Below are 26,769 nucleotides of genomic sequence, written 5' to 3'. Positions count from 1 at the left end.
TAACCACTGATTGTAGGGAGGGGATCTTCCATCTCCCTCCACAAATGCAGACCCTTCTGAAAGTCTCTTCTGCTGCTGAGAGATCAAAGTGCCATCTTATTTCCACAAAATATTTTCCCAAGTGGATTTCTGGTTACCCGTGCACCTGCTGTGAAACAGAACGAGTCATAGAAATGCTGGCTGGAAGGGGCTAGCTGGTGCCTAGGGGTCAAGCGTGCATTACCTCCCTGATCATCTTACAGTGATCACTTCATTAATGGAACTTAGGTCTTCCATCAGCAGAGTAAGTGCTTAGTCTTATGTTCTTAGCATGAATGTCTGCATTACCTGGAAGGGAAATGAGGCTGTCTGCAGCACCTGGCATACGCTGAGGTGTGGGGTCACATGGGGCTTGTGTGTGCGCTTCTGCCTTGCTGCTTGTCCAAGTCTACCTGATTTAGACTAGAAACCCAAATAGTAATCAGCCCTCCCTCAGAGAACTGGAGAAGAGAAGGGGTGAGAGTACGTGCATGAGCTGATGCAAGTGAGAACTTCCTCATTTCTCAGCAGGCAATCAGAATATACAGCATTCTCTGTATATTCTGATTGCCTGGATGATTTGAGTTTCTTAAATCTCTAGCTGTAGGCCTAGATGAGGAAATGACATCCTGTTGCAAGCTGACATTAAGCATTTAAGCTTCACTGGATAATAACTTGAGAGAGTCAAAGGCTCGTAGGAGAAAGTAAAGCATCCTGTCTTTCCAGAGGCAACTGGAAGAGGTCCTTCCAGCCCTCCTACCTAGTAAGCACACACAGTATTAGGCGAAATACAGTTGATTTGGGTAATAAAATGCATTTTAGTTATGAAAATAATTAAACATCTTGCTAATATTTGTTTATTCTTCTGCATAAAGTTAAATGTTATTTTAAAAATGCATTATTGCCTAAGCCTTGAGGAAGGGCCAAACTGTGGCAAGATCTAAGGTCCTGGAGCCTCCTGCACTCTCTTTCTGCAGATGTACAGAAGGTTTTTAGTGTCCATGGACTAGGGTACTGCCATTAAAGGAGTAACTCACTCAAAGCTGAAAGTCAGGCAGAGAGGAGAAAAACCTGGAACTATTGTTTATACATTGACTGCAAGCAAGAAGTGTGTCCCCGCCGCACCTCCCCCCTCCCAAGAAAAAAAGTGAGACCATGAGGTTTCCCAGCTCTGAAAGTCTGAAGGATCCAGAAGATTGGAAGAATCCATTTAGTTGCCACTAAGATTTAAGAAAGGGATTTAAGGGGGAAGGGACTTCTACCAACTGCAGTCCAGCTCCTGCTCGCTGCAGGGCTAACTTCACAGATCAGGTTGTTCTTGCACATCTTTAGCAGCCTACCTAGAAGGCTGGAGCGGTTCATTCATGCCTGTTCTTATGAATCCACTCCCTTTGCAGTTGGTCTTATGAATTCAAGAAACCATTTTTAAATGTTGTTTTTTGCAATCAATTAAACATTCCATTTTCCAAATGACAAGTTAAAAGTGCTTCATTCACTATTTCCTATAATAATAAAATTTAAATTAAGTGTCTGAATTAATGCATATTATAACTGTATAGTGCTTGTATAAATGTGAAAAGATTAGCATGTCTACCAAGTTGAAATGAGTGCATTTCAGTGTTACAACTATATTTACTAGCACTTTCTCCTGGTTCTCAGTCAGTGACAGTAAACGTAGAATAAAGTGCAACTGCAGAACTGAGATTATTTAACCTGGGATTAAGGTCAATTGCTTATATCATTTTGACTGAAATCAGCTCTCTGGCAAGAGCTTTTGACTCTGAAGATGGAGACCTCAGCCCTGCCCCACTGGGCTGGTACCTGCATCCCTTCTGGCAGGGCCAAAGCTATCGCAGGGAAGGTGGTTGCCATCTGGCTCTTTCGTGGAACAAGAAGCAGGACCAAGAGAGCAGCCGCTTGGCTGCTGTGTGGTGCTTCTGATCACTTCTTGCCTGGGCTGCCCTGTCTTTGGTAGCAGGTAGCAGCTGCTCTCAGTGGCAGCTCAGGACACACTTGTGGCCCTGAGGACATGCTGGAGGCTATCTAAATGCCTGTCCTGTAGGCACTGAACTAGGCACTCCTGTTTCACAGGCATCTTTGTCCCAGGCATAATTGACCATATCTCAGATTAACACTGTTGCCATCCCCCTCTCTGCCTGGTCTTTGAATCTCCCACCACAGCCTTTGACTTGTAGGCTGACCTCCAAATTCTGGCTCTTGAGCTGGTTTTGCTCATGTCCTTGTAGGCCCTGTGCTGTGTGTGCAGACAGGGTCAATTCACAGGCGTATGGGGAAGGGAGTCAGATGTGCAGGGGGCTGTAGGTGCAGGCACTGCATGTGCCAGGAGACTGTGCTGCACATCTGTATGACTTGGCTCTGCAGCTGGCCTGTTCCAGCTTCGTCGTGTCCTCCCTCGCTCATGGTCACCAGCACCACGACCTGGCTTGGCAGACGTGTTGCTGTGGGGAGATTGGCCTCTTTTATCCGTATGGGCCAGCTCTAGTCACAGCCCTTACCTACTGAGAGCTTCAGCGGGTTGGGTCAGCACATCGCATCCAGAAGGTTTCTGCGGGCTCACCGTGGTCCTGTGCTGTTCTCTGCCAGTCTGATGAAGGAAGGGATAACATAACCCTTGTAGCAGGGTCTATGAGCTGCAGATTGGGGGTGGAAGAGGAATCGACCCTGGTGTCCGCAGGGAATCCTGCAGGGATTCCTGCCCACTCTGAGACAATGGCAGCGACGGCAGCTTTGGGGTGCAAAGTGGGAAACCTGGCTCAGCAATTCATGCCTTCCCCCGTTTGTGGGTGCACTGTGCATCGGGGCCTTCCCGACGGCCCAGCCTGGGCCATGCCCAGAGACTCAGGCTCTGGCTTGGGTGTTGACCACGCGTGACGGCACTGCAAGCCCCGAGAGTTGCGGAGGACTTCCAGCCATCGTGGCTGTCACTGCAAGTGGGGATGAACCTCCTAACACCGGTGTAGCCTTAGGACGCAGGCTTTCTCTTTCCTGTAGCACCTGATGCATGGGGAATTGCTCCACCTATCGTGCAGCCCTTATGTTGTGTTAGCCAAAACTTGTATCACCATTACATACATATACATTAAATTTCCCAGAATTATCATACATATGAATTCTATTTCCTAGAACTAATTATCATATTTGCATGCGGTTTTCCGAGGGGCTTCCGTGGGAGTCTTCAGTGGTCTCTGGTGGTCCCTAGTGGTTGTTGAAGAGGTGCCTCAGTGTCCTCTCCATGAACTTGAGTCTTCCATATATGATCACTCTGTTTGTAGAGTTCTCAAGCTTCTTATTTTTGTTTCAGCTGTTGTTTTGCTGTTTTGTCTGTACTCCTTCAGGATGTACCAGTCACAGTTGCGCAAATTATGCCTTTAGGTACATTCTTGTCTGAGGCCCCTTTTCACACTACCATGTTTCACAGCGTCCTGAGAGGTGGAAAAAAATAAGTAAAAAGGGCATGGTCTTGTAGATACCTGCTGCAATCAGGTGCAATAGCCTAGTTTTTGGGGTTTTTTTTTTCAAAAAAACACCATTAAAGAAACTTGTCATACTGTAAATAATCTCAGTAAATTTGGGACCTATTTTTTTTTCCTAGAAATAAAACCATGGGCTGATCTCAGGTACACTTAGGAGGAGAACAGGGATCACCTTGGGTTTTGTAAGAACTGGGACCAATTTATCTGTAAGGAAGAGGAAGAGTTTGAAGTTTTTGAGTTCTTTCCATTATATTAATTGCATCTATTGTACAAAGGACAAGTTAGTGAGCCTGTTGCTCACCAATGCTAACAGTAGTGTAAGAAGGTAATGGTAGAATAGCATATGCTTATAAAAATATTAAAATAATTGGTAAAAAAAATATTATAATAAGTAAATTCCAGAATTTAAACAGCAGGGAAGAGCATGTAGTGTGTGCTGATGTTCTGTCTGTTAGTAGTGTATGTGATGGTATGTGTATAGCAGAAATACTGAAATATTCCTGTTGACTATCATAGAATATTGCAGAGGCCTTCTTGGTTGTCTGACTGCCTATGGAAAATCCAAACTTGGACATTTTGACAGGAGCAGGCTTTGTGGTGAAGTCTTCAGCTTCTTCATTAGCTGCTCGTTTCTCTGCACTGCGACTCGAACTTTCCCCTCTATTACTCCTCCAATACTCCTGACTATTGTAGACAGCAACAAGACTAACTTGGAAGAGAAGCATTATTTACCAACAAGACCTTTTTGAGCAAACTATAGCTGGTCTCCTACAAGAAACTGCAGAGTTGTGTGCTATTGCCAGATATCATAATGGACCACATGGCTGCAGTGATCTGAGCTTTCACACCAACACCCTCTGTTGGTCCTAGAGCTAATGGAAGATGACGTGTTAATCATGAGATCTCCACCAGCACATCTGCAGAATACCCTTGTGGAGAGTAGAGCTGCTTGAGGGAGGTTGAGGGAGAGGATCCTGCCCTTCTCCTCAGCTCTGGCGAGGCCACACCTGGAGTCCTGGGGGCAGTTCTGGGCTCCCCAGTACAAGAGGGACGTGGAGCTTCTAGAAAAGGTCCCATGTAGAGCAACAAAGATGATTAAGCGACTGGAGTACCTATCATATGAAGAAAGACTGAGTGAGCTAGGCCTGTTTAGCCTGGAGAAGATTGAGAGGAGATCTGATCAATATGTATAAATACCTACGGGGAGAATGTAGGGAGGATGGAGCCAAACTCTTCTCAGTGGTGGCCAGTGATAGAACAAGGAGTAAAGGGTACAAATTAAAACACAGGAAGTTCCACCTCCACGTGAGGAAGAACTTTTTTGCTGTGAGGGTGATAGAGCCCTGGAACAGGCTGCCCAGAGAGGCTGTGGAGTCTCCTTCTCTGGAGATCTTCAAAACCCACCTGGATGCCACCCTGTGCAACGTGCTCTGGGTGTCCCTGCTGGAGCAGGGGGGTGAGACTAGATGATCTCTAGAGGTCCCTTCCAACCTCAAATATTCTGTGATTCTGCTCGATGCTCTTGGCCTTTTCAGTAGAAGCATCTTCTTCAACAGCATCCTGTAGTGCTCACGTCTTCTTTGGGCTGTTCAAAAATGTGTATGTTTTGCCTGTTTGGTCCAAGAAAGCTGTCATTTCACAGTCAAATTCACGCTGTGGGGTGACACTGTGAGTTGCAAAGCTGCTGCACCATCCTGCATACTGCTCGTGGATGCAGTTACTGGCACTGCTGCACCAAGTATTTTCCATGCAACTGCTATGCAAGAGCTGTTTGCTCATGATGTTAATGGTTGCATTTTCCCTGACATTTCACAAAGTGCCCAGCATGAGAGGTTCTCCTGGACAGTGTTCTGGAAATAATCAATGTGGTGCACACAGAGATCCCCGTTGTTGTCACAGCAATGTGCTCCTTCTCCCACTTCACTGATGGAGAGTAGTTGGAGAGTCCATGCGCTTTTACGGCAGAACCATAGCTTCCCCTCTCCAGCCTTGAAGGAGACCTCTTTTGAGAAATGGTGAGAAGTTCCAAAAGCGCCAGATATGACTGGTCACCACCAGTATCCTTGACACCTCTGTGCTTAGCTGGGGATACTGACTGTGTTCCTTTCACTGGCATGAGTCCTCTTTTTGCCTGGAACAGCTTTAATGTTCAGAGAGTAACTCTGCTCCCTTGTGGTTTGGATTTTAGAGGGAGGAGACCACCAGCCCTTACCTCAGTGACTAGTTAAGATTTAAATGACAAGGCCACCCAGGACACATTATACTAGTTTCCCACTGACTCCTTGAAATAGACCAGTGCTGGACACTCTCCAAGGAGTAATAATGTGTGTTTGATGCTCTGCTGACAGCAAAGACATTGATTGTCTCCTCTCTTCTGCAGAAGAGCACAAAACGCTTTGGTGGGTACTGTGTGCTGGCTGAGCATGCCTGGCACTCAAATGTTCTTCCAGATTGTTGCCAGCCCCCACCATGTCCCAGGAGCCAAGGCGTCAGTTCCCAGGGTTGTTTCTGCAGCTCCTGCTCATTGCCCGTTGCCCAGTCTGCCCAGCATTTTCTCCATGCCCTTGCCAGCCTGAGAGTGAGGTCACCGCATTCTCATTCCGCTAGCACCACGGCCACCACTGCCATTGTGCTACCCACCCAGGCGAGGTCTCGGCTGGATGGTAGCACTGGCGTGAGGGGCAGCGATGTTGAGGCTCCTCTCCTTGTTGGGTGAGTGCTCCCTGTGTTGCTGCTGCCGCTGTGACAAGGCACCAGTCCAGATCCTTGAGGCCAGGCACTGACATGTCACACCTGTAGTGAAGGGAGCCTTGGAGTCCCTTGCTCGTAGACCCATGCTCTTGGTATTGCCTTCCTCACCCCACAGCCCGTCCCGTCCAACCCGCTCACAAAGCCAGCCCTGGGAACAAGTCACCCCTACTGTCCTCCAGAGGACTGGAGGCTGCCAGATGGGATGTGGAGCTGGGGATGGCAGAGTAAATCCTGCAGAGGTTGCTAAGCATGAAACCAGAGGCTGCAAGAAAGCAAAAGCTGCCTTTAATGTCATTTAACACTTCTCCTGAGTGGTTAAGGTATGCTATGCTTTTTCTTCTCAGGTTTGCTGATCTGGCTGCAGCCCTCTGTGGCTCCACCAGTCTCTCTCCCAGGCAGTCCTCTGTCTGATGGTGAGTACCAGATTTTCTTCTCCAAATTGAGGCCCTCATGGAAGGCACGTGCTGCCTGCCGGCTACGACGCGACTATGGCTGTTCCAGCCCTGAAGTCCTGCAGCTGGACAAGGAGGAGAACCACGGCTATATCCCTGAAGGTAGAGCAGCACGAATGTGTACATGCTGTCGGTGCTACACTGAGGTCACTTCACCTTCTAAGGGCAAGACAGCAATTGCTCAGGCTGGAATGGCACAAACTTTCTCTGTCTTGTCACAGAATTGCATAAATGTTAGTGGGACAGGCCCTTTGGACATATATAGTCCTGCCTCTGGCTTGGAGCAGGACAATCCCAGCACTAGATCAGGTCAACCTGACTTCACCCTCATGGATTTTTTAAATCTCCAAGGATGGAGACTACAATGCCCTGCTGAGCACCTGTTTCAGTGCTCTACCACCTTCCTCATGAACAAAAAATTTGTTGTAGTGTTCAAACTGAACATCCCAAATGGGAATTTGTAGCTTTTTCCTTTTATGTTGCCTGTCACTACCAAGAGGAGCTAGAATCTCATTTTCTCTTTTTTTATAGTTTTCCTTTGAGTAAGTTTTTTTTTGTCTGTTTTTTTTTTGGGGGGGGGGTGTTTTTTTGTTTTTGTTTTTGTTTTTTTAGCTGAAGACTGCAATTAAATCACCTCTCAGCCTTGTCTATACCTGACTAACCAAGTTCAGCTCCCTCAGTCTCTCTTCATAGGCTTCATAGACTGAAAACCCTGGCTACCCTAGTGGCCCTGCATTTGCCTCCTTTTGTCCATATCTTCGTGGAACTGTGTGTGGTAGGGAGCAAAGGGGGAACTGGCCAGTGTTTTGAGAAGCCCTCTGGCCAGCTCTTCCCAACAATTCATGTTATGGAGTGACCAAGTTTTTCCAGTTTTAGAAAAGAAATTTGGTTTACAGGCTGTCCTAGGCCTTTAAGAAACCCTGAGCTGATAAGTTGCTTTTCACAGTGTATAACATTTCAGTGGCCATAAAACATTTCAGTTCAGAAAGCACCATGGCAACAGCCCCCTTTAAATCTCTACAGTCACACTTTCCCTGCACCCATGCATCTGAAAATTTAAGTGGGATAATTATATCTGCACAGCTGAAAAGCTTGGGACTACTTCTGTTGTATTTTTCTACAGAAAAAAAAATAGGAACAATTTTCTCATAAAAATATGTCTTTATATTTAGCTATGATCGTCAATTAATTGCATGATCTGCCAACTGTCTTATGCTTATTTGAACTGGAGCTTGAGGGGCACTCTTTCTTCCTTGTTTCTGCAGCTGTGGCAGAGGAATGGTTCCTCCCCTGCATCAGCAGATCCAAGGACAGGTCCTGGTCTCCTATCTCCTTTGCGGTCACCAGCAACCCACAGCCCTATGGTGCTAGCTGCACTTGCAGGCTGTTCCCAGTTCTTCTGCTGGCAATGTCCAGCTCCCTGACACTGCTCATGCTGGTGCATTCAGGCACTGTCCCACTGCTGCTGCCTTCAGAGGCTCAGCTACCAGGAGCAGGAGCATCTGGGGAGTACTGAGTATTTCCTTATGGGAGATGAACAGAACGGAGGAAGCCAGGATCAGTGTTAAGGAGGCAAGCTGCTGGTCCAGCCATGCCATCAGTAGTCAATAAGCCATGGGGAAAGCTGATCCATGGTATAAATAAAGAGCAGGCAAGTAAAGAAGCAAAGAAAGTCTACGGAAAACCTTATCTGTGTGAAGTTTTCCTTCATTTCCAAGGTGCTGGAATGACAATGCTCTTCTCCCCTCACATCCCCAGAAAAGAAGAAAAGTTTCTGTATCATCCAAAGGACATTCTGTGACAGGACAGAACAACTGTCAATACTCAAAGCCTGGCCTGACTGAGGAGGGCCAGGTTAATACTGGAATATAGGCAATGGTTGGGCTTCTTCTCCTGCTTGGTTGCCCACTGCAAGCAGAGTCTGTTTGGTGGAATACAACTATGCAGCCCCCAGTTTGTGTGTACTGGCAGAGTCCACATTCCTTGAGTCCTTGGAGAGATTTCACAGGTTGTCAATAAAAGATGGGGAGAGTTTCAGATCTCTTCATTACAAGTTGGGCTTTTTCTTAGTTGGAAACCTAGTATTGAAACTCCAGTCTGACTTCTGAAGCCTTATGCTTAAGACAAGGTATCCTTTAAACAGATATATAGTCTCCTGTTTATTGTGTGGTAGAGAACTGCTTTCCAAATCATCAGCCCAGAAAGCAGTGAGTACTGTACATTTTCTGCATGCCATGCATTATACCTTGCTTGCTGTGAAGACGCTGTCTTATTCATTGTTGAGTCTGTATCTGTATCTTTGGTACAAGGTATCTGTCTTCTCTGAATGTCAATGATTTTAATGTTTGTAGCTCTTGGCCTGCCCATTGCTTTTACCAAATTTGACTGGCAAAACCAAGTCAATAAGCAGTATAGGATGCTCTGGTCTCTGCACAATGAATACTTAAAAAAAAATGAGTGCAATGTAATACATCAATTATTACATGGCTGACAAAACATGGGAGCAGGAGCAAGAGTGCCTGATTGTGTAGCATACTGTGGCTTATTTTGAGCAAAGAGTAGAAATACACTGCTACATGCTATTCCTATAAACAGAAACACAAAAATTGCAACTACTCCTTCACTGTTCCACTGCTGTGAACCTGCTTGTGCACAGACCCTTATTAAAATGTGTTTTTTTTTTTTACTGGTGTAGTTCCTGCGGTGTATAAAGCTGAATAATGATGGCATTCAAAATAGGCATTTGTATTTAGAGTAAAATATGTTGCACAAGTAACTAGCAGGGGAACAGAGAGAGCAGTCTAATTGCACAGGTAAAATCCCATCTCAGCCAGTGCTTGCCCCTCCTTTGGCAAGCTTTCAGGGTCCACACCTGCAGTCACCATATTGTTTTCTGAGGGACCCTGGCAATGTCCTTTTTCCACCTCCTTGCATGTACCTGGGCTGAGGCTGTTTGTGATTTTTTTGGGGGTGTTGGAGGCTTTCTGTGAGCTCAAGAGGAGTTGGGAGGTTGAGCGGCTTCTCTGCTTTCCCCAGGGTTGGTTGCAGCTTCTTGCAAGGAGGAGCTTGTGGGGCAAATCTAAAGGCCATAAGCAGATAGAAGAAAACCCCAAGTGGTAGGTGCACAGAGTTTCTGCTCTTTCTTGAGGATGGGGAGGTGTAGGCTCATAGTTCCTGCACCAAGTGAAGGATTGTTCTGCTCTGTGCACTTGAAGGGTTGTTGGTGGTGGCAGATCACACACACACAGAGCAGAGGAAGCACAAAATTACCCCTCTCCAGAAATCTTCTAGGATTTTTGACTCTCCCGCATGAGTTCAGCTGTCCTGTGATTGATTTCTGCAGGAAGACCTACAACTTCTGAGCCAGTAGGGCCATCAGTGCTGTTCAATACTATTGTGCATATGTATTTAGGCGCAGTCTTTGCCAGCAGCACAACAGTGCAATGGACTTTCCTTCATCCTCAGCATGACCAGAGTCCAAATTGTTTTCCTTGGATGAGACTAAGGAAAACTTCCAGCTGTAAGATTGTCTCATCTGGTGTTCTCAGTCCTGGTATGGTCATTTTTCTAACCCATAATATCAGTACTTGACTGTTTTTTTGTTTGGTTGGTTTGTTTTGTTGTTCTTCTGTTGTTGTTTTCCAGTCTAGGACTAAGAACAAAGTCCTTATCAGGTGATGGAAACAAAATTTTTAGGCCTCTAAAATGGAGGATAGTAGGTGGCAAAGGACAGAAGGTGAGACCCTGTGTGGTTTTGATGGAAAGTACCCATGGCCTATGGCATCTAAGCTCTGTTTTAATAGCAGAAAGCTCAGATGTCCACGGCAGGGCAGCCAGCCTTACTTTCTATCAACCACACAACTGATGCTGGGCATCCAGGAGGTATTTGTGTCTTGCGACCCTCAAGGACATATAAGCTTATAGTGGCCACCTCCCCCAACCTCACTGCTCTCTTCCCTGTCTCTAGGGCCCATCTGCTCTGATTTCCCAGAGCAACTGTGGTTTATGAACTTCTGCCAGTTCGCCCAGTACCGATGCTCCAGTCACAAATTCTACCTCAAGGTGAGCATGGGGCTAAGGCTGGAGGAGAAGGGCAGCTCTCTCATGGGAAGGAAGGAATTAGGTTTCAGGGGGTCCCTATAATCCACAGATGGGGTAAAATGGCAGAAAATGTAACACAGCGGGACTTGGCTTTGTCCCTCTCTCTCCTCTGCTTAGCGAATCCTGTGTTCACGTTTGTCTCCTCCAAAAAATGATCTTGTCCAGCCAGAGCGATCTTATGGTGTGGACTCCTGGGCAAACGACAGAAGCTCCCTTGCAATCCCAGGTATGACTACACTGAGCTCCTCTGGATATCTCTGCTTGTGTGCCTTTCTCCACCAAGTACTTTTCTTCCCTGCAGAAAAGCTTGGTGTAGTTTTGGGTCCGCTGCTTGTGTGCAGCTGACTCAGTGCTGGCAGGAGCAGGCCAGCCCAGTGACTCCTACCTTTCTGGTCTGCAGAATGGTTCCATGACTGAGATGGAAGCAGGGTCCTGCAGGACTGGCAAAAATGCTTCTAGTCTCACATTTACTGACACATGTAGGAGTAGAAAGCCTATGAGCACACATGTCAGCAGCTGCTAAAGTAGGGCAGTTGCAAATATATTAGCAGGGGAGGGAACTTCCTGTCTGATTTCAGCAATGTGCCCTCCACGCAGCTGGAGAGCCGTGAAGGAAGTCAGCTCTGGTCTCTCAGGCCTCCTGTCTTGTTCTCTTCCCTGCTGCAGGACAGGCTTCCCGTTTGGATATTGACAGATTTCTGCAGGCCAATGTGGATGCTCTCCTCCAGTATTCCTTTGCGCTGTCTGGTCTGGAACCAGTGCGTAAGCAGCACCCCTCTGCCATGGCACGGGCGCAGGAAGCCCCGCGGGTCATGGAGCTCCCTGTGCCGCCACGAAGCCAGCCTGTCCCAGACGCCCCTGCAAACCTGCCTGCCAGGCTGAAAGGCCAGAACCAAGCTTATATGACCTGGCAGCAGCGCCTGCAGCAGAACATCCAGCGGCTGCTAGATGTGATTCGCTCCTTGGAGACACCACCGAGCACAGGACCACCAGCCTCCGGCACCAAGGAAGACCAGGGGAGCACATCCAGCCATGCTGAGAAGAGTGCACAGGAAATGGCTGCCAGTGGCAGGTGAGGGAAGGACCCAGCTCCCGGCCAGGTTGGGTGGACCCTGGACAGATAGTGAACACAGGCAAGCTCTCTGGGGCAAACCATCCCATACCAGAGCAGGCATGCGCATGGGAAAACCCTCACACATCCATGGGCCAGCACTCAGTGAGCAGGCAGTGGGTGTTGCAGCCTTGTTAAGGCATGGAAATGTTCCTGTAATGGTAAAGCAGGTAAAATGCATCAGGCAGGGCTTTATTCCTTGTACATGTGTCACAGCGTGTCCTCACACTGTGGAGGGGGCTGCCTTGCGCTGTCCCCTCTGCACTCATCCCTTTTCTAGCTCACATCTGGCAGGAGTCTGGGCGACTTGCCAAAATACCTTCCTTGCAATCACGGGCCTTGGAGATACCAAAATAAACATGTCTCTGTGCTCCTCTCCTGTCTCCATGCAACATGAAGCTGATGTTTCTTGAATCAATATCATTTGAGAAGAGCTCTGGAATGCTTTAGAGGCCATTTGAGCATCTTGGCCTCATCTCAGCTCATCTGTTCAGGATGTATCTGCCTCAGCACTCAGACAGCTGGGGCTGGTGACCCCAAAAAGATATGATCAGCAAAGGGAGCATCTATTTGTGCTCAGATTTGTTTTTTGATCCTTTCTAACTTGGGGGCTGATGACCACTTGCATTGGCTGAGATGCAAAGGTTGTTTTGCTTGCCAGGAGTGAAAAAAAATGCTGTCTAGATGGGCATTTCAAGAAGTCACATAAGTTTTGCTGTTTGTAGCTGGTGAAGTTCCTGTAAGCACACAGATTTTGTACAGAGTTGTACACATGGGGTTTTTATGGAAAACCGTTCATACTACTACAGCTGAGGCAGAGATCACACTTCTGCAGATAAAAATAGATTGAATCGTGTTGTTAGAACTATAACTGTTCTATTGCAAGGCTGTAACTTATATCCTCCTCCTTCCTCATGCTGTAGTAGGATTTTATTGTCTATCAGATGTTTCCTGGTATATTTACACTAACGCAAAATAATGTGTCACTGAGAATGTGTTAATTTTCCCTGGCTCTGAAACTAAGCCTTGCTCTGATTTAGTAATATAGGGATTATTGAGGGACTGCTGTGATTACACATGGCGCTTGCTATTCCATCAGAAAGTTTCTCAAAGACACTAATTCTGACTGTGACTGTAACCTGACAGCAGAGTCCCATCAATCCTAATAAGCAAAGCTTAAACTCAAGTGAGGGGCGGGGAAAAGCAATATAGACTGCACCTCTCAGCTTCACTGTTCAGAAAATCCCATCTCCTCTCAAAGGGGCTTTAAACCAGGATCTAAGAAAAGGGCAAAAGGCTTTGGGACATTCCCATTCAAGCAATCTTGCAGCATCATGTGGGTTGGACAATGTCCACCTGTGATAGTCAGCATCTGGCTTAGCTCCAGCTCTGCACAGTTCTGCCAGCTGCATAGGACCCAGGGCTGCATGTTTTGCCTGTAGTTCTCTGCCCAGCAGGACACCCAGCCCTTCTTTTTCATCCCTTCTTCCATAAGCTGCCCTGTAGTCTCTGTCCTTCAGAGACACTGAGATGACAAGAAAATAATAAGATGAAGAAATTGTGCTACCCTTTCATGATATTTATACTGACAGTGAATCACTATGGCAAAATGTCTCTTACTGCATTTTTTAGTCCTTATTGTGCTTTCTGCCATCGGTTTATAGAGCTATTTAGTACTTAATATTTCCTTTTCTCCACATTAGCTGCATACCAAAATTCAATCTCACAATAAGCTAAACAGAGCTCTGTAACTCCCATACTATGTTGCCCGCTCAGCAATAACTTCTGTGGCAATTTTCAGCAGCCCATAAAAACAACCACGTGCTCCATGCCTGTATGGTCCAGCTCATGATCTCTCTTAGCTGCTCTCTTGGCAGAAGGAAATCAGCCATCTTCCCCTGCTGCTCTGTTTGCACATGCATGAGTTACCTTTGCCCTTTTTCCCAGGGCTTCCCACATTTGAGTTGTTTGTCCTCGGCAACCCCGAAACCGCTTTTAGCATCCTGCTGCCCTGGATGCAGAGCCAATGCCGTCAGCGTGGCTGGCATCCTGTGTGCCTGGACGCAGGAACGAGCCACGCTCTTTGGACAGGCCCAGCTTCCCAAGCAAGACTGGTGCCTGCTACCCCATCCTCCTCCTGTTTCACCTCCTGATAGCCTTTGTGATGCCGAAGTACTTGATCCCCAGTAGCTTTAATTCTAACACCAGACCAGTCATTAAAAAATACTACCCCTACAAAACAGTCCCTTTGAATTATCATCTCCTTTTAGCAGTTTTTTTGTGTGTGGTCAATCAGATCAGAGTCCCTCTGGTGTTTTTGTATTGCTGTTGTGTTTGGCTAATCTTGAAGGGGGAATTGTGAGAAGCAAGTTTTCTTGTCAACACAGGGACAGAAAAAGTCCAAGTACTTCCAGATTTTTGGGAATCTTAGACTAGGGAGCTCCTGGCCTCTCCATGAGGCAGCAGTAAAAAGATTACAATATCACGTGGGTTAGTAGGAGAAAGAGGAAGTCTGTCAAACTACTGGATAAAAAAGGGGAAGAGGTGCTAATTCTCCTTTCCAAGGTGATGTGGTTATCTCCCAGTGTGGGGAGATAAGAGGGCAAACACACTAGAAGTTGGTTGCTCTGCTAGGACTGAGAAGCTTTAAGTCCTGTAAACTAGAAGGTGTGATTTAGTTAAGACCTAGACACAAGTTAAGACCTAAGACCTAGGCCTTCATGGCATCCAGTGCCAGTGACAGGATTGCTGGGCAAGACAAGGTCAAAACTTTACGCTAAGGTGAACAAGCACTGATGGACAGGTCTGCTGGGCTGAAGCATGGGAGAAAAGAAAGCAAAGGGGGGGGAAATTGTCCCATCTCCTGCTGGGGGGCAGGAAGCTCCTGCTCCTGGTAGCTAGCCTCTGAAGGCAGCAGCAGTGGGAGAGTGTCCGAATGCAGCGAAGAGCAGTGACAGGGAGCTGGACATTGCCAGTGACTGCGGAGGAGAGAAGAGACCACGACCTGTCTGTGGATTGGCAGATGCTGGAGAGGAGTTGTCTCCCTGCCATTTCTCAGTTGCTTTCAGGAAATACTTGTCATTGGGGATGGTGCAAATGCATCTCTTCTGCTTGGGGGATGATAGCACTGAATTATAGACTGGCAAGAGAGAGGCCAGAAAACCAGCAGCAACAGAGAGCTGAGATAGAGAGCAGCAAAAGATGAGAGTGACAGAATTTCTTGTAACCTGAGGTTGATGAAAAGATTCCGTTTCCTGGACGGGCGAGGGGATGTTGTAGGTTCAGTTTCTATACACACAGTCAACAGCAAAGTGTCAGGAGGTTGCGTTTATGAATATAAGTCTTTCAGATCTCTAGATCTAAACTTTGTCATGCTGCAAAGGCTTCTGCCCATGTCTGACTGTGAATCTGTTCTTAACAAGTAGGTCATTGACATCTGGTAGATGTTTTATCACTGAATTACTTATGAAAGCACTCTTTTTTAGAAAAGGACAAAGCTGAATTCCCTTCTACTGCCTCTTTTTCTCTTTTTTCTTTTTTTTTCCCTTTTTCCTGGAATACTCTATTTTCATCTTGTTCATGGACCAATACACGTACTAGAGAAAGCAACCCATTTTGCAGCACTTAACGCCTTCTAAGCCTCAGGTTGTTATTATTTGCTCTTTTTTAAAATGCAGAACACAGGAGAGTCTTTTTCTGTTTTGTTCATGAAAACACAGAAGACATTCATACCATTAATACCATTTTAATTATTCTGAATATGCTTCTCATTTTACTAGCTTGATCACCCTGGTTTGATGACAAGGAGATTAAGTCAAAATATACCACTGGAATAACAAGCAAATAAAAAAAATAATAGCCAATGATAATATATTGGAGGGGAAAATATTCAAATAAGTTAGGAGAATAACGTCAAAGTCATTAATTGAAATTTGTCAGTTGCAGCAAAATGACCCAGCCTGTTTACCAGCTCTTGAAGGTGAAGATCTAAATATGACTAAGCAGTTGAGCTTTTGAGTGCTGGAAGGGACTCACTTCATGGGTTTATCAACAAAATGGGCTGAACACTGGTTCTCTTGGGCTGCTCTACTGAAGAGAGAAAATTATCAGACTAGTACCACAGTAATTTGTTCACGTGTCTGCAATCTGGGAATACCATTTGCAGTCTATCCCATGCAATGCAGAGCTGTGTGTTTAAGGAAAATCTTAGCTTGTCTGATGCAAACTAGAACAGCATCTGCTGCAATGTGATAAAAAAAGTTTTATCCTTAGTGTCCTTTTAAAAAAATCTATCATGGAAACACTCACTTAATATTGCTTTTGCTTAACTAAGTAAAACTTTTTAGTTTCTTGTTCTCGATGTAAGTTTTCCAGAATTTAGGTACTGTCATCTTCATGAGCACCTACAAGTTCCCCATGTCTTTAAAAAAAAAAAAGGGGGGAGAGAGTGAGCATCAGAACTATATATATTTGAGATTCTCCTGCCATGCATTGAAAGGTCACATATGCATATTCATTCATCACCAAGGGCTATGAACCTATGTACATATCACTGTCCTCACTATATCCTTTCTATAGTCACTGCATCTGTAAGGGCGGTCTCCTAACCTATATCTGTGATCCCGTATTCTTCATTCTCAGATTTTATGACCTGTGCTCAAATGCCCATTTGAGCCCCTTGCTCAAATGAGCCCAGGCCACTGAAGGAATTAGATCACACTGTAAAGCGAGTGATTGCTCATACTTATCCTCCCATTGCCATGGTATGTGTAGACCATGCCAGAAATGCTTCAGCGAGTAAGTCTAGGTGTTTGTTTGTTTGTTTTCTAGTTTCGTGAGGGAAATATAGACAAGAAGGGTCTGAGAAGAGATATTTGCAGAAATTCCTTGATTTTCCCAGACCAGCAGATGATGATTTCCCAAAAGTTATTGTATGATCCACATATATGAAAATATATGCTGAGTTTATTTCAGTCTTGTACTGTTTTTTAAGTCTGAACATTAAGCTAAACTAATTCAGATTCCTTAAAAATATCCAGGTACAATATATTCTCTAAATCACTCATTGTCCAAGCATTTGATCACTAAGAACAGTTGTCTGTTGACTATTCTGTCCTTTAGCACACTAGTAGCTACATCCAGGAACACTCTTCCCATGACTTTGCCACTGCTCATTGCTGACAAAGCCTCCTTTGGAGACCCAATTTGTATCCATAATCAAGGATATAAAGTTAGCTTATTTCCTCCCCCGTCACTGAAATTTCTCTAGTATCATAACACTTCTGCTAACTGCCAATTTGAAAGTATCTAAGAGGTCACAGACAGCCTTAGGAAAACTGCATACAGGTTAGTCCATGCATGCACTTAAAGAGTATTTAAATGTAAGAAATTGAAGCTCTACTCTTCTTCCTACCTTCTGACAGATCAAAAGTTTTTTATTTATCACTGATTTTGTGAGACACTCACACACAAAGGAATTAGTGAGCATTTCTTCTCCTTTTGCGTCACTGATAGTTCTGTATAATACCAGCTTTGTACCACGTCTATGATTTCTGCTGCTCTAGAGAGATTTAAAATATTTTTATTTTACCTACACTTTTGTCCCTAGATTTTCTACTTATACCTTTAACTTCCCATATCGCTTTGCATCAACAGTTAATTTGCTATCATTGTTAGCAGTTTTCTTCCCTTTCCAAAAATAATTGCTCAAGCAGGAAATTATATACTCCAGAGCCAAATTGGAGTGCTCCATGTTTGACACTCAGCTGGTCTCTAGCATCTCATTGCTGTGCAGTCAGATGGACAAAACAGCACAGCAGCTACTGCGGGAGCCCTCAGAAAATCCCAGGAATTGCATTTCTCCTCCAGTCTCTCTCATGTGTTTCCGAATGCATGTTCCACTGTAGCCTCTGTGTTGTGCAGGCATGTACGGACTCTGTAGACATCCCCACTCTTTAATGCGTTTTGATCAAGAGTCCAAGGTTTCTCTGGGAATGTTTCTTGCTTTGTTTGGGGTTGTTTGCCTTTCGGCATTTCTAACTAGCAGCTATATATTCAGTTTGTGGTAACAGAATGTCTGATATGAGATTCAGAGAAATGACTTTTCCCAACCCTTTCTCTTGTCAGCCTTTTAGCTCTGGATAAGAATGAGGCAGTGACGATCCTCTGCCGTGCAATACAGGATGAAAACTGTATCTCATCAGTGGTTACCCAGGCCTGGAAACAAATGGAAGAAAAAGACCTTGGCTTCGGAGAGTTGGTAAAGCAGTTCATGTCTATCTTTGACCCCATTGTGTGCAAGGTTCCCTGTAGGGCAGACCACAGTGCTCCAGTGGCTAGAGCTCAGAGGCACTGCCCCTTCAGAGACCACCTTATGGGAAGAGCTCAGTTGCCTGACCAGGAAAGCAAGAGCCAAGCCAGGGATATGGAAACGGCTCAGCCCCCTGTTCTCCCCCTCAGCATGCCTTTGCACTCTCCGCAGGTGTGTGACAGTCTTGGGCGGCATCACATGGCCCTGTGTCCTGGCTGCGCTTTCTGCTCGCTGAAGAGGGAGCAGTGCCAGAACACCACCAACCTGAGACGTGTTAATTGCAAGACAGGCAATTTCGTCTCCTACATCAACCCCCAGATCGCAGCTGAGCATCAGGCTGCAGGCAGTCAGGTTCGGAGCTTGCTGTCTCTTTGGCTGGTCTGTGAGGAGGGAGCCTGGAGGGAGTGGTGGGGAGGAAGAAGCACAGCAGTCTCAGTCCCAGCCCATTACAGGTCAGATCCCCGGCCGCCTGGGAGTACAATGGCATGACGGCTTACAGCAAGTCGAGTGAAGAGTACTGGTGTGGCCACTTGGGCATGCATGGCTGTGACGACCCGCGTGTGGCCCTCTGGCTGCAAGCAGAATACACTTCCTTTCAAGCTGGGGATGCTCCAGGCCAGGTGAGTGCCATGCACTAAAGCACTCTCCCATTTTGCCTTCTCCTTCCTCTTCTCCTGCTTTCATTCCTGTCTCCCCAGGTCTGTGATTCAGGTGGAGTTCAATACCCCAATTACTGCGCATTCAAGAGCCACCAGTGCCTGCAACATAGCCTCCAAAACCGAAGGGTGAGAAGCAGCCTGCACCAACCTTTACCCAGTCCTTATCTTCTCCTCCATGGCTAAGTCACTCCATGCCCCTTCTCAGTGCAGCCCTGAGTCCCTCCGGGACTCAATGGCCCCCTGCTTTTCCCTCCAACAGGACTTGAAGTGAGTGTTTGTGGGAGTAGCAAATATTGACCCAAGCTTAAATGGCTTGGTGGCATGTCATTGAAGCACTGTTTGCACAGATGCTTTAACAGATAGCAGCAGAGACACTCACTAATGCCAAGACAGAGGAGCCATGGGGAGTCTCCCATCCATCACTGTATTGCTATATCCCCTGTCATGGTAGAGGGTCTCCCCAGCTTGTTCTATGCTTCCTAGGTGGCAATGAAAACAAGAGATATCAGAGCAGGATGGAGGACTAGCCTGTATCTTAGGAAACACACAGTTCAGCTATTGTCCCTTCCATAGCACTTCCCAGGAGGCCCTCCCTGCTAATGGCTGCTTCCATCCTATTGCCTCTGTGACCTGAGGGAGGGCTGTCCCACCTCCAGGCTGCTGGATGATGCCCTTCATTCCAGAGTCCCCCTTGTAATGGAGAATATTGGGCATTGGTGCTCTGCCTGAAGCTCAGGTTTTCTTTTCAGGTGTCTCGTGTTGCCTGTTCCCAGAACAAGACCTACCAGGTGCTGAGTGAGGAGGAAGGAAAGGAAGAGGTACTGCTGTGGCACCGCTGGTTCCTCAGTCTCATGAGGGATTAAGTGCAATAGTGACAGTCATGCAGAAGGCGCAGGGATCCAGGCCCTTGAGAGCTGTGGCGATGTGGAGAACCTAGACAGCTCTTCCCAGACTGCTGTCTGGTGAGCTCCCCATGACCAGATCTCATCTGAACACCTGCTCAGTTTCCTTGTCAGCAGCACGGCCTTTCAACAGAAGTTTCATTCAACATCATTTCCCTGTGGTGCCTGCTAAAACTTCTTCTGAGAAAATTATCTCCAACCACAGGAACTGAAAAGCACTGGAGAAGGCATCTGCCTTGGAGAAATGGACCTAGAGCCACAGGCCCACATGTCCTTGTCTGAATTGCCCAGCCATCTTTTTTGTTTTTACAGTTCTGCAGGCCTGTGCCAACTGAGATCATTGCTAAAGCTGAGTCATGTTTTCTAAAAAGTTCATTTAACCCACAAAATTAAATTGCTCTGTTCTCTTTGCCAGTGCTACTCTATTTCATCCTGTAAAAACCATTCTCACATCTGTGGTGCCCTCCTCCCCGCATCCACCCTCCTCAGTTCCCCAGTGTTTATCACTTATTGGACCCCACATAGCCCCAGACCAAGGGTTTCAACCCAGCATGATGTCATCCCCTTCCAGCCAACTAGAGAGAGCAGAGCCAAGTGCCCTCCAGATACAAATGCAATGCACTAGGAAGGAGCTTCATGTACACACTTTTTTTTCCAGGTGTTTTATTTATGATGTTCAAGGGTTTATTGGACTTGCATCCTGTAATCCTCTGTCCAGAAAAAGAATTCAAACTACAAAAAGTGCAGTAATTTGGAGAGAGCATGCCAGGCAAAGAACACACTCTGGGATATCCCCCAGAGCCACAGGCTGCTTTTTGAAGTGTAGTAACACCCCACATCTCCCCAGAAGTGCTTTCTCTGCTTCCCTTAGTGTGTGTCTCTGTGGGGGCTGTCCTCTCACCATCTGCTCCATGTGCTTGTCCCTTTTTGCTGTGCTAGCCCTCTGTTTCCTGTGTCCCCCCTGCCACACCAGCCTGCTCACGCTCAGCGGCAGCTGTGCACTTCCACCAGGTGCCGGCACTGCTTGCACGTGACCGAGCAGCACCAGCGAAACTTACAGCCGCATCTCTCCACCACTTCAGTGTGGGCGCTGCGGAAACCCCTCCCGCAGCAAAGCAGCTCACAGCCATCCATCGCTGGGGATGTCCGGTTGCACTGGCGGCCGGAGGTGCCGAAAACCCCATGCCGAGGGTCCCAGTCGCAGAAGTCCGGGCTGGCCAACAAGTAGATCAGATCATGAACTGTGTAGGGCTTGAAGCGAGAGCTCTTGGGCACCAGCAGCTTGCGGGAACCGACCCACTTGGGGTGAACCTCTGTTGCGCCCTCAAACTTTTCCTTGAGGACATTGCCCACCTCACGGAAGGGGGGCATGACCTTCCAGCAGGTGCGCACTTCGCAGGAGCCTGACACACCGTGACACTTGCACTCCACCTTCATGTGGGACAGGATGGCCTGCAGAGGATGGAAAGCCAACCAAACGTTGGAGACCTTCCTTTGTGCCTGACCCGTATCTGTGGGCCCCAGAGCAGCTGTTTTTCCACACCCCTCCCATAGGATCTATGTGAGGATTCAGACAGAAATCCCAGCACTCAGCTGGAGAGGCAGGACCAACCACTGGGAAGATAAGGGAGTTTCTTTAACCTAAATCCAATAATTGTGAAACATCTCTTTTCCCGCTCTGTGGAAAACAGACTGGTTTTGGTCTGTAAGAGAAATCTCTGAAGCAGTGGAAAAGTAGGAGCTTGCTTTGACATGTGGGATAGGGGGGAAATAGATCCCCTTTGAGACAAGAAGGATAACATATCAGTTCAGACAGCAGGATGTATGGAGAATAATTTGTTTGCTCAGGAGGGGTTGATGAGATAGGGAAGCAAGACAGAGCAGAATGGGAAAGTGAATTCCTTTCGAGAAAAAGGCTAGAGAATGTAATTCAGTTCTGGGCTCTGTGAGGAAAAGGAATCTGCCCTGAGGAGGGCAAGGAAAACTGAAAAACACCTCTAAGCACGTAAGGAACAAGCTCCAGCACAGTACGGCACAGTGATGGGCTCTGAGGGAGAAGCAGCAGGACGCAGAACTGCTTCGGGAGTCCAGGGCTGTCCCAAACTGCTAGTCTGGGAAAGGGGTTTGGACTGAGCTCCACCCACCAGGCAGGAATTCCTGAAGCAGGGCTTGCTGACCAGCTGTTGTCCTTGCCCTTACCTTCCTCCCAGCTTCATTATTGTGCAGGTTCATGAGAGCCCGGCTGGAGGAGATGCCACGGCTCCTTTCAGGATTGTCTACAAAGGCTTGAGAAAATGCAATCCCATAAGACAGGTTATCAGAGCAGCCTGACCACTGGAAACCTGTGGAGGGAAAAGAGGCTAGGCAATGAAAAAGGAGAGGTCAGGGGAGAAGCCCCAGAAGTGGAGCTGAAGGAGGTATGCGGGAAAAAGTGAGCTCTGTTTTGTCCTGGCAAGGGTGTTCCCTGGGGAGCTTGTCCTGTGTCATCCCCTCCATCACCTTCGGCACTGACTCCTCGGATCTTGCGGTCGCAGCCACAATCCTCCAGCTCCCCATGGCTGCAGGCCTGGGTCACAGCAAAGGCGACACCCGCAGCAGCAATGGCATGGATGAAAGCAGACTCCCGTGTGCCTGCAGCAGGGTGAGAAATGGCACTCATCTGTTGAGCTTGGTGTGCTCCACTGGGGGAGAGGGAAAAGCACCGATGAGATGTGCAGGGGAGGTGTGTTGGAGGAGGAATGTAAATAGAGACGGCTGAGGAAAAAGTCACTCGCAGGACGTTCAGCCAGTGCTGCATCTCCCAAGGCCTTTAGCCAGTGACTCTGCTACAGGCAGAGTGCAGACAGGCTTCTAGCCAAGTACCCTCCAGTCTGGCGCTTGCAATTCCAGAATTCCCACTGAGAGAGAGAAGTCAGTCACTGCACAGCCCCAAGATCCCTGAAAGGGGAGCCTGAATGTGAGAAGGGTCAGAACTGGTCCTCCCATGGAGGGAAGGTTTGAAGGAGAGTCCTACCACCTTATCTCTAGCAGTCAGCAAGAACAAACTACTCGGCTCCCTGTTTGCCTCCTCCCATATAAGCACATGTAAAATCTTCGCAGGGCAATTTTGGGTCATAAAGAGACCCTTTTTTGCCTGGCCTGGGGAAAAGAGGGATTGTGACCTTGGAGCAGGAGGTTTGATTTGACCTGCAACTCCTAGGAGCTGGGATGGTGACAGGGATAGGGAGATGGAGCAGCCTGCAAAATTGACATTCTGAATGGTCCACATCATGGGCCAAAAGCCAAAACCGGATGAATGATAATGAGGTTTAGCCAGAAATTTTCTAATTTATTACAGCACAAGCATTTGGTCCCAAGTCTGTTCTGTAGTGACAGCTAAGCTAGCACATGGCTGAAGATTCTGTACATGCATGGGCTCAGTGTGGCACTTACTTACACATTATCCCAGGCAAGGCTTATGTGTCAAGAGGACCCCAGCTACATATTGAAAGGAACCATGCCACACACCAGCTCTACCTGTGCTGCCTCCCCCTTGCCTGCTGACCTTGGATGGTGACTTTGCCGAAGACCTGCAGTCCCTGTAGGGTGGAGCAGTTCCACCGGCGAGCATGAAACTGATGCTGGCACTCTTCGATGGCCAACTCTGCTGCATGTTTCACTGCATCCATAGCTTCCACCTGCCGCTGGCAAATGCGTACCTGCTCCTCTACCAGCCCTCTCAGACCCTTACAGTCACCAGGGTCTTGGAGGGCCCCACGCAGGGAACTCTGCTTGGCCAGGTACCTGTGGGGCAGGGAAGAGTCTCAGCTGCAGACAGGCTAGAGCCAGGGCTATGTCTGCAGGCAACTAGTCTTGTCTAATCTTTCTTATTTTAGACTAGAAATGAGCCAAGGAGAGGGTTGTGTAGCTTCCTTTCTGTGCAGAATTGGAGCCCTCTCCTGGTTTGAACCTCTTCAATTTCTCTGCCTCTTTCCCTTAGTGCTCCTAAAGGTGTTCATTCTAATGTGTTGCCTTTGTGTTGCCCAGTGTTCCTTTTTCTACCCTTCTCTTACAAATCTGCCTATTTTCCTGGGAGAGAGCACCTCCCTAGGTGACTTTTCAATCCAGATGGTATAAGTCCAAAGTATACTTACAGCCAGGTCACAGAGAGGACATGCTGCACTGGAATCAGTACCATGTACAGCCACACCAGCTCCATCCTGTCCCCGGTGAAACTTCACCTTCAGTCCTTGTGTATCAGTTCTCTGACCCCTGACTCCTCACGACAGACAGCAGCTCCGGCCCAGCACTGCAAAGAACAGGTAGCCCCAGCCCTGGACAACCATGGGCTGCCTGGTGCGTCTGTCAGCATTGGACTTCTGGTGGCCCAGAGACATCTGCAGGGTTGGCCTTGTGAGGTCGTTCACACCAGTATTGTCCCCTACAGCTTCTGGAGCAACATGGGAGAGCTCTGGCCTAGGGTTCCAAGGCAAGCATCTGTCCCCAGGAGCTCAAATGGCTGGAGACAGCATCAGTGTCTGCCACCTGGTCTCTGCAGTACTGTAGGCAGATGATCCAGTGATCTTTCTCAGCAGTCAAGTTCCTTCATCAGCAAAAGCAGCTTGAGATCCAATTAGTAGCAGACAGAGTCTTCCATGCAAGAAAACCTTGTAGCATCAAGAAGCTGTTACTAGATTCTCCAGCTCATCATTGCTTTCTGTCAACTAGGCCTTTTGGGAGCCAGTTTCCCTGCAGTGATAGTTCATGGGAGCGGAAAAAAGACTGGCTGCCTCCCTCATCCCCAGCCACCTGATGATCCTCCCTCATCTACCTCCCCCAGACTGGAGATTCCTCTTTTCTACCCTGCAGCCCACATAGCTACAGCAAACACATACAGCCTGGCTGTTGCTTGGCTCTTAACTCTTTCCCTGGCAGCTCTCTCTCCACGCTCCTTTTCCCTATGGCCGGAGGGAATGACCTTTCCTTTACTATGAGAAGGCATAATGGGTTCACTGCCCCCCGCTTCTCGTGGGTAGATTTTTCCTAAGAACCGCTGAGAGATTAGAAAATTTGACTTTGGTGATCAGGGTGAACTATTTTGGTGAACTATTCTGAGATGAATGAGTGTCATTCGGCCGACAAGCCTGGGAAATTCCAGCTGAACTGAAGTCTCTGGAAGGCCTAACTCTTTCTCACAGCCTGGAGGTTTCTGCTTTTCCTGCCCGAATTACTCCAAAAGTGAAATCCTCCTACTCTGGCCTTGCTACAGGTCTTCTGTATCTTCTGCATGCCCCATGTGTAGGCTAACCTTTTATTACACTTTTCTACATTTCCCTATCCAAGGAGATTCGAAGAGTGTTTGGGTTTCACAGTCACCCTTTCAAACCTGACCAACCCCTCTGTTGCAGCATGTTTTCCATTTCTCTACTCATCTCTCTCCACCCCTGCGCTTCTCTAGTTCTACTTGGTCCTTGCTCCTGCCTTTTGGAGCCAGTACTCCAGGGCAGCGGACATGTTGGGATCTGCAGCACCAGGGTGTAGCCTCCAACACACACCCCTGATAATCTGGTCTTACCTGCTGCCAACTCAGACAGCAGGGAGGAAACACAGGGACTTGTGCTGTTTTTCCCAACTAGACAAGCTTCCAAGAAGCAGCTCAGGGGCAAAGCCGTGAGCCCCCCTGGGAGGGGCAGCAGGAATTCGCAGGTGGATGTGCCAACACCCAGTGAGGTGAGTGACCCTGATTGTGTAATGGATGCTGTGGGGCAGTGCAGACCAGTGGACTAAGTTCACTTCCACCTTGTCTTCCTCTCCTGATACACATGGTAAGATCAGGGCTGCCAGGCTTGGCTATGTGTGTGCATGCATGTGCATGGAAGGGGACTGAAGCAGAGGGGAAGGTCCCCACGGAGCATGTTAAAGACTTTTTTGCAAAGCGGGGAAGGACCTCCCCCAATATCTTTGCAAGCCTTCAATAGGACAGAGCTTTGATGGGAATTAAACAGACATGAAAAGCTGTGAGAACAAAGATCCCAGCAACTAGGAAGTGAGAAAGGGAGTCTGGTTGCTAAAAGACAAGCACTAAAATGAAACAAGATAAGATCAGTGTTTTGGGTGCTATTGTATCCTCTAAGGATTTATGAACAGCAGGGATATATATCCCTTGGTGTGTCACTCCCTGAATGAGGAGGCAGTGACAGCCGAACAAGGGACACATGGAGTGAGAAAGTCAAACACATGCAGTAGCATCCAGCACACAGAGGAGCTAAGCAAAGGGTGTAGAGAAAGAAGAGCCTGTAGGCATAGCAGTTTCTTCTCAGGACAGGAGGGAGCAGCTGCCCCTAGGAAAGGAGGATGATATATTAGGAGCATCCCCTTGATCCCTGTCTTCTTTCAGGCATGCTGGGACAGACGAGGCAGAAATAGGGCTTCAGAAAGCAAGTACAGGATGGGCTCTGGAGAGGGCAAATCCCATTGCAGTTAGATATAACAGTGCCAGGTCTTGAACATCCTGCAATTCAACACTTGCTCTTTCTTAGCGCTGTGCCTCTTGCAACTCTTGACCATGGGATTGACATTTGTGATAAACATACCCTTGTCTGCTATGGGCACTGTGCTTGGCTCTTTCTATGTCCTTGCCTTGTGCCCATAATGCACAGCTGGACTCCGAACAGCAGCTCTGCGCTGAAGTGTCCAAGCCCGTGGGACTGATAAGGCACTGAGGCTTTGCACTGGCTTGTCATTAAAATGTCTGTGTGTGCTTGCTTTTGCTCTTACTTCCCATATTTCACTTCCATCTCTTCTATCTGGCAATATTTGGGGAAAGGGGACATTTTAGTTTTCCCATGCTGATCCTGCACTGAGTCAGGATGGGAGCAAAGACAAGACATTTGACACTATGACCCAGGGCAGATCTCCTCAGTTACGAATACACCTGGGTGTTGTTTCTTTCACAATTATGTTTGCTTTCATAGGATGTGTTTTAGCTTATC

The 26,769-nt window shown here is 47.4% G+C and overlaps 2 protein-coding genes across 2 annotated transcripts; one reads left to right on the top strand and one right to left on the bottom strand.

Annotated features, from left to right (window-relative positions):
* The first annotated feature begins 6,181 nt into the window (after window positions 1–6,181).
* On the top strand, window positions 6,182–19,782 carry ACRBP (acrosin binding protein). The gene is made up of 10 exons (XM_010226688.2): window positions 6,182–6,224; window positions 6,608–6,817; window positions 10,683–10,777; window positions 10,934–11,042; window positions 11,483–11,888; window positions 18,054–18,186; window positions 18,409–18,588; window positions 18,690–18,857; window positions 18,936–19,022; window positions 19,646–19,782. Exons 1-10 carry the CDS (start codon window positions 6,200–6,202, stop codon window positions 19,757–19,759), a joined length of 1,527 nt encoding a protein of 508 aa, XP_010224990.2. The 5' UTR covers window positions 6,182–6,199; the 3' UTR covers window positions 19,760–19,782.
* Window positions 19,783–20,782: 1,000 nt separating this feature from the next.
* On the bottom strand, window positions 20,783–23,996 carry LOC104579097 (protein Wnt-4). Its single transcript, XM_010226687.2, has 5 exons — window positions 23,932–23,996; window positions 23,343–23,581; window positions 22,298–22,429; window positions 21,998–22,140; window positions 20,783–21,250 (listed from the first exon to the last, which is right to left on the bottom strand). The coding sequence occupies exons 1-5, from the start codon at window positions 23,994–23,996 to the stop codon at window positions 20,783–20,785; spliced, it is 1,047 nt and encodes a 348-aa protein (XP_010224989.2).
* Between the last annotated feature and the right edge of the window lie 2,773 nt (window positions 23,997–26,769).

Source organism: Tinamus guttatus, unplaced genomic scaffold (genome assembly GCF_059628265.1).
Source record: "Tinamus guttatus ecotype Peru unplaced genomic scaffold, ASM5962826v1 Tinamus_guttatus_pri_ptg000098l, whole genome shotgun sequence".
In the NCBI taxonomy this organism is placed as follows: domain Eukaryota; kingdom Metazoa; phylum Chordata; class Aves; order Tinamiformes; family Tinamidae; genus Tinamus; species Tinamus guttatus.
Note: the sequence above shows the minus strand (reverse complement) of the source record. Positions and strands in the feature narration are given on the sequence as shown.